General features: G+C 33.6%; 1 protein-coding gene across 1 annotated transcript; it reads right to left on the reverse strand.

Annotated features, from left to right (window-relative positions):
* Nucleotides 1-2812: 2812 nt before the first annotated feature.
* LOC140876385 (uncharacterized) lies at nucleotides 2813-4952 on the reverse strand. The gene is made up of 2 exons (XM_073280338.1): nucleotides 4811-4952; nucleotides 2813-3476 (listed from the first exon to the last, which is right to left on the reverse strand). Exon 2 carries the CDS (start codon nucleotides 3320-3322, stop codon nucleotides 2891-2893), a length of 432 nt encoding a protein of 143 aa, XP_073136439.1. The 5' UTR covers nucleotides 3323-3476; nucleotides 4811-4952; the 3' UTR covers nucleotides 2813-2890.
* Between the last annotated feature and the right edge of the window lie 3384 nt (nucleotides 4953-8336).

Raw genomic sequence — 8336 nt, forward strand, 5'->3', positions numbered from 1 at the left:
GCAGCCTGCACTATGTGCTCATCTTGTGACAATCCATGTCAGCCCATATACTCTAGTCCCTCGCAGCCGCCGCCGCCACCTCCTCCTGGGCTAAACTCCTATTATCCACCACCATACGGCGCCGGCGGTGGGCCCTACTTCCCACCTTCAACCCCCATTGGCTACAGCACCCCGCCGCCCCCGAACCCTATTGTCCCTTACTTTCCTTTCTACTATCACACTCCTCCGGCTCAGCAGCTTCAACCCCTAGGCTCGCATTCAGTGAAATTATTCAAAAGCCAACCCTCCATTTCTATCTTATTTTCCCTTCTCCTCTTTCTTTGAAACTTCATTTCTACCACATAATATTCCAATTTTTATAATGTATTCATATTTAATTATTTGGCCTATAAGCTAGCCATAACTTCAATTTCAGGAGATGCAGATCCACCAAGGAGGAACTAGCTAGCTTTGCTGATCCGGCGCCAGCGTGCGTAACTTTGGATTATCCTTGTATTGTTATCTTAATTTCTTGCTACCCAGCCGGCCCTCGATTAATTCCTAAACACTCAAGTCAGCTCAATTTTAGTGCATGTCGCGTTTTTTTTATATCTTCGTAGAATGAAGCAAAATTATTAGAATAATCAACAACTGTGTATATTAAATATGAAAAAACTTCAATTTTGGTCTTTTATGTTTGTCACTTTGCGATTTTGGTCATCTACATTTTCATATTTCAGTTTTAGTCCTGCATGTTTCGATTTTTGGCAATTTCAGTCTTTTTTATTCGAAAATGCTTACGTGACACTATACACGTCTGCTCCACGTCAGCACTAAATTGGTGTCACATAAGAAAAAAGAAATTGAAATCAAAAAATACAGAGGACCAAAATCGCAAAGTGACAAAACATATCGTACTTAAAAAAAACAATTTCCCTATTAAATATTTATAATTTATATATGGAATAGTACTTGAGGGGAGAGTAATATTATATATACATTGCGTCAAGTGGTGCGCTGAGATGATACGTGGTTGGAAGGATATAGCAGTTAATATCATGTTTTGGTAGTGGTGCACGCACATGCATGCATGAACTACTGATCGAGTACATATGGGGCAAAATCTTGCGATCCTGCTAGCTGTATCTCTGATGAATATAATGCTTCCAAACTCCATCATCAATGTGCTCAGAACCTTTTCGGACCACAGCTCATTTTTTAACGGTAATTTATAATTCAGTCCTAGATTTAAACTTAAATTGGTAATCAGTCCCTGTCAGAAAAAAACTTTGTTTAAACTCCTTGGGCCCACATGTTTTGTTTCGGATGAAATTTGGTACAAAACATGAAAAATATAGTACAAATACATGATATTTGAGTATCAAATGTGTTAGATCTAGTATAAATATATGATTTTCGAGTACTAAAAAATATTGATATTAATAACACATTTATCTTATTTGGATGAAAATCGGTACAAAACATTGAAAATATGGTACGCATATGTGATTTTTGAGTACCCAATGTGTTAGATCTGGTACAAATATATGATTTTTTAGTACTCAAACACATGTTGCAAGTTCACATTAATAAAGATGTTTAGATTTTATACTCAAAATTGTATTTTTTGTACTCGATTTTGAACAATTAGTGCTCAGATACTTGTATTTGTACAACATTTTCAATGTTTTGTACTTAATTTTATTCGAAAAAAATAATGTAGGCCCAGGGAGTGCAAACAATTTTTTCTGACAAGGGACTGATTCTTAATTTGCTTTTGGATTTAGGGACTGAACACCAATTCACTCATTTTTTAACGGATAATACTACATGTATAGTAGAAGTTCCATATTGGTTTATACACTGTCTTTGAAATTATATAATTTTCATACATGCATTTTTGAATTTTTTCCAAATAAATTGCAAGGATAATTTATACTCTCAAATCGAATGTGTTACACTAGATATACATGTATGCAGCATTTTTTTTAATAGATTCGCAACTGTGTTACTTATAATTAACCGCTGGCTACCACCATTATTGTATGCAGCTTGTAATTAATCACCGATCCAGGAAACAATATATCCTCCTAGCTGGCTAGGAGAAAGACTAGAGACTTTTATCGTGATTCAAAAGTGGGGTTCTTTTCCAATGAAAAATTATATACATGAAGCGAAAACAAGTCACGTATAGGGAGTGTTTGCAATAGATTGTACTTTTGGAGAAGTGATTAAATTAATAGATTATGGTGAAATGAGAAAAAAACATAATTGGGTGGTGTTTGAAATCAAAAGCCAAAAGTTGAAACTTTTTTATGGTAATGTGTTTGGTAAACAAGTGATTATCATATTAGCATTTTAATAAAATGACAAAATAACCCTATTGAGGAACACATCTATATATATATTTTTTTCCAGCTTTTAATAATTGTGCAAGTGTGAAAATAGTGTACTGGTATCAACTCGTTTTTTATTTGTTTTGTTTGTTAGATTTTATTTCCAGTATTTTGAGGATTATTTTTTTTTTTTTGTAAACTATATATGAAATTGGATTTTATCTTATGAAATTTATTTATTTGGCTCATAATTATATTATTCTCTATTATTTTCAAAAAAATAATTTGATATCCTAACATATATATTTATTGATTTGTTTTATGAATTTGGCGATCTAAATCTTATGTTTAAATAATTAACTTTGATTAGAGTAAATTTACCAAATATATGTTCTACATATATGGTTAATCAAATATATATCTATGTATCTATCTATATATATATATATTATTTGTTCAAGTATATGAATTATATGCATACTTTATCAACAAAAAAATGAGTAAATATAAATCCTTCAACTGTGATATAAAGTTTCAAACAGTGATGTTAGGAAGCAAACATCCATAAAGCGAAATTATTTTCTTTCGATCTTTACATCTCGAGAAAGTGTCGGGAACACATCTTCATCCGCCAGTCTTAGATCCTCGTCCACTACTGCCGCCTCATCACCGGCGGTGGATTCCACCACGACCGCATTGCCTTCGATTTCTTGTTGAACTTGACCACCATCAGCGCCACCAGCTTCGACAACTTCTTGTTGAACCTCATGACTACCATCAGCACCACCTTCGATGACTTCTTGTTGAACCTCATGATCACCGTCAGCGCCTTCGAGTACTTGTTCATGAACCTGACCATCAGCGCCGCCTTCGATTTCTTGTTGAACCTGATCATGACCATCAGCGCCAGCTTCGAGTACTTGTTGTTGTTCTTGACTCTGATTATCACCATCATTGTTGTTGATCTGTACTTCAGTTTTCTCATAATATATCGCTGCCCCAACCATAATAGCATGAAATATATCTTTTTTTCTTTGTACTGAATATGTTTGGACCGGTACCTTCGCTCTCTGCTTCGCTTATCCCATCTCATCTAAAGTATCAATGCTCGATGATTCAACTGGATTGTCCAACCTGCTTTCTGGTGATGAATCTGACATACTGCATACATTTTAAAAAATATACTATAACGAAACACATATACATAGCATCAATGTAAATATGTAATACTCACACCTCGTTTAACAAAAAACTTAAACAACATAAAGACTTCACAAACCAAAAAGTTCGTATGCTTACTCATTGAAAGAGCAAACCACAATTAAAAACAGAAATAAAAAACACAATGCCATTTCATGACTATCCATTTTCTTTAGTTCGCAAAGTTAACAGTTGAGGGCCATGGATAGTTATTTGCTGATTCTGAGGAATTACCCATTTCCAGATTCAAATTTCCGCGAAGCTTCCTTCAATCAATGGTAATAATAAAAACTTTTCTTAATCTATTCCAAATAAGCAGATGTACACAGAGATTCTCAGCAATGGAACAATCAATGTCGCTTTGATTAGCTCCCAAAAAAGACAAATCTGCCCCGCCATGTCTGCCGTGTATCCAGCGAACGATTCTCGTATAAAATTGTTCTCGGAGACTTCAACCATTTACTTTTTTTTTTTTTTGTTGCAGTTTTCCAAAAATCAAGACACAGGGGAGTGTAGTAGAAAAAGAAAAGAAGAAGGGGATGCTCTGTTTTGAAATCTCTCTGTTCTATATGCCTAAATATCAAAATAAACCTATAGATATGCTAACTTGTTGCCAAGAACAAGATTCGAAAACAATGGAAACTTGGCTACACAAATTACTCAAGATTTTCAAAAACCGATGCTGGTTTAAAGGGTGGTTCACACACCTCTTATCTTGCACTCAGGCGCTATTTCTGCTCTATGTTTTGAGGCAATGAATGCTTAATAAAATCCCCAACCCCATGCCCTAAAATCACCAACAAATCTTCATTCAACAACAAAATCTAGAAGCCATTGGACTCACATTAATTTTAAGCATCATTCAACAAACAAAATCCAAAAGATACAAGCAAGTTTCTGACCTCAGTTTAAAAGGCATAATTTCTCGAATGCATACCTAAACTGATAAAAATGTAAAAAAAACATCTCAAATCTGTAAAGGTTTGCTCGTGAATGGTGAAATTAAACGGAAATCAAAACATACCAACCAAAAATCACAACAAAAACGATTGAAACCAGAAAAACATGCTACAACCCAACATATACCATTCAAAACAAAGCAGCTAATATGCAACGTAAATCATTCACACACTATATAATTTGTGTTCCTAAAAAATCACAGTCCATTTCGCAATTTTTTGTTTCATAATCCAATATACGACATTCAAAACGCATTTGGTATAGAAAATTTTAAAACATGATACAAAATTGTAGGTTAAATCAAATGAAAAACAATGAATTCCAGGAGATTTTACCTTCAAGTGCAAATTACTCAAGAATTGAATCTCTTATTTAATGATTTCTCCCAAAGAGATGATAACTCAAATCAAAAAAACGAATCAAAAAAACGAAAGAAACGAGGCCGTCGAAGGAGAGAAATGAGCGAGAGGGTTTCATGTTTTGGGAAAAATGAGAGGGGTAAAATGGTCCGAAAGAGAATTTTATTTATTTATCAAAATAGTATAATCACTTTTGGACAATAAAAATCACCTCATGACCAGCTTTAAGATTCTAATTAATATAAGCACAAGCTAACACAAAATCTAACTTTAAAAAACACACAAATATGATTTTTTAAGCTAAAATCTAATAATCACTTATTTTTAGTGAGTGCAAACACTTTCATAGTATCAGATAATTAATCCGGTGGGTTATTCAATCTGCACGTACAGTCAAAATCCAAAAATTGTTCATATTTTTGAAGAGTGTTTTTTAGAGTACTATCATGCAGAGAGCATGCCAGCATGCACACAAGTAAATTAATTAAGCACATGATATTATATATATATATATTTGTCACTTTGCGATTTCAATCCTTTATATTTTCAGATTTCAGTTTTAGTCGGCTATCTTTATTATTTTTTTTTTTTGCAATTTTAGTCTTTTTTCCGAAGTAACGCTAACATGACACCAATTCAGTGCTGATGTGAAGCTGACGTGTACAGTGTCACGTAAGCATTTTCAAATAAAAATGATCTAAATTGCCAAAAATCGAAACATACATGACTAAAATTGAAATATAAAAACATAGAGAACCAAAATCGCAAAATGACAAACATACATGACCAAATTTACACTTTTTTTTTATAAATTATTGCAATTCATATATAGTGCCAGTTAGTTATTACTACAATAATAAAACACGTCATATATATGCTGGGTGTGGAGCAAAAAACATTCAAGTCAAACTAGAGTAAATATTACATATAATTGACGTAAAAAAGTGATAAAATAGGTAGCCCTAGCCTCCCTAAATTATATTCTTGGACGTTAAAAGATATTAATCTACGTACGCATGATCATGACCAAGTAGAGCTCTGAGGACTCGAGCATGGGGAGAATCAGGATCTCCCTCCGCCGCGCGCTGTCTGAAAATCTGCGCTGCCCTATATAGAGAATCCTCCGCAGAGTCCAGCTGCTCCGGCCTCCAAAGAAGCACTTGATCCCTCTCGTACCCTATCGAGAAGCTATTAATATTCTGTGTACCACTTGCTATCGATTTTCTTGTATCGGCAAACTCGATTTCCGACAGAGGGGAAGCCTTGTGATGCTTAAAATACTCTCTATCATCATCATCATCTTTCCGGTCTTCGGCTGGCCACGGGCTGCCGTCCATCCCGGCGCAGCTCACATCGTCCAACGGAGGGGCGGTGATCCGCCGCTTTTGTTGTGTGATGGGCTCTTTCCGAGGTCCCACCGCTGCGTGTTCCAGCTTAGGTGACGATTCGAGTGGTGATTTGGGACCCACTTCCTGCGACGTACGAATCATTAATTAATTATGTGGAAGTAGGTGTCTTAAGAAATAGACTTGGATTAATTACTCATACAAAACCTATATATAACTCGATGCAAAGAGTTGTCTTTGTCTATATATATATATGTATAAAAAAAAAACAAAAAAAAAAAACTCTCAAGATCTCAATCCAATCGATTTGAAACATAAACTGAACTAATTACTTGGGGCTCCACCGAATGAAGGGCAGGGCCCGTTAACGTTGAGGTAGCGAAGCGAAGCCCTCGCGGTAGAACTTGCTTCTGAGCTGCAGCCAAGAACAGAAGAAGCCTGTTATAATCTTTCACCACTAATTTGGGTTGCATCTTTATTTTGTTTACAAGATTATAATTATAATTTCCAGAAATTACTGACTGATATATATCTCATCTTAAATCATTCATGGGATTCATTGCCAAGTCAATTGATTCCTTCGCTGGATTCTCATTTGGAGGACAGGTGTTGGTTTAGTGCACGTGTCATTAATTTTGCTACTTTGCTTTTCTTTTCTTCTCTTCTCATCACCTGAAATTTATGCAATATATATACACTAGTACTCATCTTATTTTCATATATCTAATCATTATATTGGTGTGGGTATCATGTGTTTAGCCCTCTATATATAAATGAATAATGCTATAAGTACAATATATATCATGTACAACGATATTTACAATAAATATATCGTGAGATTTTGCTATTATGTTGCGATATTTTACATTCAATTTATCATGAGATTTTGATAAATGAAATTTTTGTATTGATTTTTTTGTATTATACAAATTGATATACAAATTTGATTGTACATGTAGCATTGCTCATTTATGAATATTTCATTTTTTAAAGAAAATAATCAACCGGAAATGAGACAAAAAAGCAACGGCCCACTTCAAAACCATACATTTTCTTCTTTTTATTTGTCGCTACCTACCTTTTATTTTTCATATATTTGGGTTGATGTCATCATTTTTTGATATCATGCTAATTTTTTTTGTCGTTATAATTAAAACTACACATTAATATAACAAAGTCAAAATTTAAAAAGTTAATAGAAAAAAGGAAATTAATAGAAAAAAACTGTATTTGCCCAAAAATATATGTGCACACTAGTATTTTAGGCATGACAAAATTTTATAATCGGCCCATTAAGAAGTGAAATCTTTTTCCTTTTAATAGATGTTGTGGATCGACAATAATCAATTTGAAAATCTAGAAGCTGTTCTGTACTCTTTATTGGAAAGAAAATCGTGAGTTTTTAAAATATAAATTCAGCCTGCTGGTCCTGGAAGTCCTCATCATATGATGCATGGCTAAAAATCATAGGTAAATTAAATTGGTCGAAAATAAATCAGGGAAATAAACTAGAATATATATATATATATATATATATATATATATATATATATATATATATATATAATTCCAGCAGGTCACTCCTATTTTCTCCAATATCATTATTAATTAGTTTTTGACTGGTCTCCCATAGTACCATAATTAATTTATAATAATATATATAAAATTTATAAGATTGATTGAGGTGGGCACGATCGACCACCCCAGAATTAATTTGGAATTAATACAAATATAAAGTGGTGGATTAATAATGAATGAATGTGTGTTGTTCCATGATCACAATATAATTAAGATGCAGAAAATGAGAGGGAGGGAGGCATGCGCAATGTCTACATCTAAGCAATGGGGATTCACATTTACTGACCCAGATCAGCTCAAACGCCAGAAGAGAATTGCTTCATACAAATTGTACAGTATCCAAGGTATAAAATTTAAAGCTTCTGTCGGAAATGGGATTAATTCGTTGGATGAAGAACACGTGCTCTTTAATCATCCATGGCTACTAGCTAGCTACCTACCATATCTATAATTAATCACAATATCTACGCTTCTTATTTCTTTTCTAAACTATGCTATTTTGTTTCTTCCATTTATTTATATATAATAAATGTTGGTTTATTTGTTGGTGCAATTCCTACAAGTATATAGAATTTTTA

The sequence above is a fragment of the Henckelia pumila genome, chromosome 1 (assembly GCF_033568475.1).
Source record: "Henckelia pumila isolate YLH828 chromosome 1, ASM3356847v2, whole genome shotgun sequence".
NCBI classification, from domain to species: domain Eukaryota; kingdom Viridiplantae; phylum Streptophyta; class Magnoliopsida; order Lamiales; family Gesneriaceae; genus Henckelia; species Henckelia pumila.

Excerpts from the sequence above, each read along its gene's own strand:
- LOC140876385 (XM_073280338.1), bottom strand. The coding sequence starts at position 3,322 with ATGGTTGGGGCAGCGATATATTATGAGAAAACTGAAGTACAGATCAAC.